Here is a 1,939-nt window from a genome sequence, read left to right on the forward strand (position 1 = left end):
TGATGGAAAACCAGACTATGACTATGGCCTGTAGAAGTTTGTGCTGACTGAACAAAAATATAGCTGTCTTTATATATTACTGTGTCAAACAAATCAGGTCTGTTTTCAAAATTCTGATGTGACATGTGTAAAGAGTTAAAGAGTCTAAAAAGTGAATGGGAGTGATTTTCAAATAAAAATTGTCCATGAAATGACTGGCCTCATTCTGAGTTTCCTATTTGTGCTCTAAGATGTATAAAAACACTTAAATAAGGAGTGATCATTGAAAGGAATTTAATATGATTTATTGCTTTACATAATTCAATTAATCTATTTGGCAATTAGACACTGATGGCCCACCACAGAAGAAGAGCAGAACAGCATCCCAGTGCTGCTAGGGATTAGGCCAGGATCTCCCAGAGTTTAGATGCTGGTTGGGGAAATAAAGGTGGAGACTTGAATGGAGCTGTAGAGGCGAAGGTAAGGAGGAAGTGGAGTGCACAATGGAGTCTGTAAAGGAGAATGACAAATGAGCAGTGAGATTTAAAGTACGTGAAGGGGAGGCTAATATTATGTTTCCCTTCAAGCCACATAATGTTGTCTGATTTAATAAACTGAAACTCCACCAAAGATTTGGCATCAACATAGCAAAAATATCACAAGCAAAATGCAGAAAAGAGGCTCTAGTCAGCCAAAAAGGATATATGCAAGATTACAATCCTTAATAGCTGCCATCAGATCTGCAACAGTAACAATGTAACATAAAACATTGTTATAAAAAGCAGTGCACTGTTTTGTTAAAGATTGCTCAATAACATTTAATATTTCTTATATACTGTTGCTTTTACATATGTTTGTTTTTATTGTGGCTGAAGCAGATTTTCAGTCTTTTCTTTCTTTCTCTCTCTCTCTCTCTCTCTCTCTCTCTCTCTCTTCTCCTCTATTTTTTCTCTCCGTCTCCTTTTGTTAACTCTATTCCCATCCGCTCTTTCCTTCTTCTTTCTCTTTCCTGTCCCCCCACACTGTCTGTTATGATCTGTTCTGATTGTAATAACTCCACCTGGGAAAATAAATCTGTTGGGCATTTTTCTTGGCCTTCAGACAATAACTGACTGCTTCACTGCCGAACAGAACAGGCAAAAAAGAAAATAAAGATTTTCTCTTTTTTTTTTAAGTGTGAAGGAGCAAAATTGATTAAGTCCCAATAAGAAAGCATGAAAATAAGAGAAAATCACAGACCTTGACATAAGGAGGGGCACTGAGCACACACGTGGCAGCAAATATCACTTGCTTTCAGAGGCTGTTAGAGAAGTGAATCTTATCTTATCCTAAAACCTGCATAGAAGTGATCCTCTCACAATATCCTGCTGGGAAACCATCCCTGTGAATGCTTCTATAACACATATCATATACAAAAGCGAAACCAAAATAACTCTGAGCTCTTACATCGATCATGTTCTTCCAGCCGCTGGTTTTGCCATTTAGAGCAATTGGGTGAGCCAAGCCAGCATTGTTGATGCAGACGTCCAAACCTTTGTGCTGCTCCTTGATCGCTGCGAACATGGCCAGAATCTCTTCCTCTTCGCTCAAGTCACACTTGAATGGGACCAAAACACCAGGGTGGCCGGCACGCTGACAATCTGCTGCCAGTTTCTGAAAAAGAAAACAATGCGCTGTAAAAAAAAAAAAAAAAGGACCCCACGGGTTGTTTTTCTTCAAAATCTTTATAATGAAAAGTTGTAATATATTCATATTCCAGGTATTCCTCATAAAATATGTTTGTAAAATAAGGCCATTTGCATTTTTATTCATTTTTTTCATCAATTTTAAGAAAATGCAGTTTTTGTATCACTACCCCACTCTTTCACAAGTAGGGTCAAAAATGACCCCAAGCACTTCCTATGGAATCTTCTATGAACCTTTAATTCTTAGCAACTCTGATTGTCCCACTTTCGCTTCT

The 1,939-nt window shown here is 37.9% G+C and overlaps 1 protein-coding gene across 1 annotated transcript; it reads right to left on the bottom strand.

Annotated features, from left to right (window-relative positions):
- Positions 1 to 262: 262 nt before the first annotated feature.
- LOC102199372 (dehydrogenase/reductase SDR family member 11-like) lies at positions 263 to 1,632 on the bottom strand (the record flags this gene model as incomplete). The annotated part of the gene is made up of 2 exons (XM_013908235.1): positions 263 to 489; positions 1,426 to 1,632. Coding segments are annotated over 2 exons (294 nt in total), but the record flags the coding sequence as incomplete, so codon positions are not given.
- Positions 1,633 to 1,939: the final 307 nt, after the last annotated feature.

Source organism: Pundamilia nyererei, unplaced genomic scaffold (genome assembly GCF_000239375.1).
Source record: "Pundamilia nyererei isolate P.nyererei 1_Seehausen unplaced genomic scaffold, PunNye1.0 scaffold03912, whole genome shotgun sequence".
NCBI lineage: Eukaryota > Metazoa > Chordata > Actinopteri > Cichliformes > Cichlidae > Pundamilia > Pundamilia nyererei.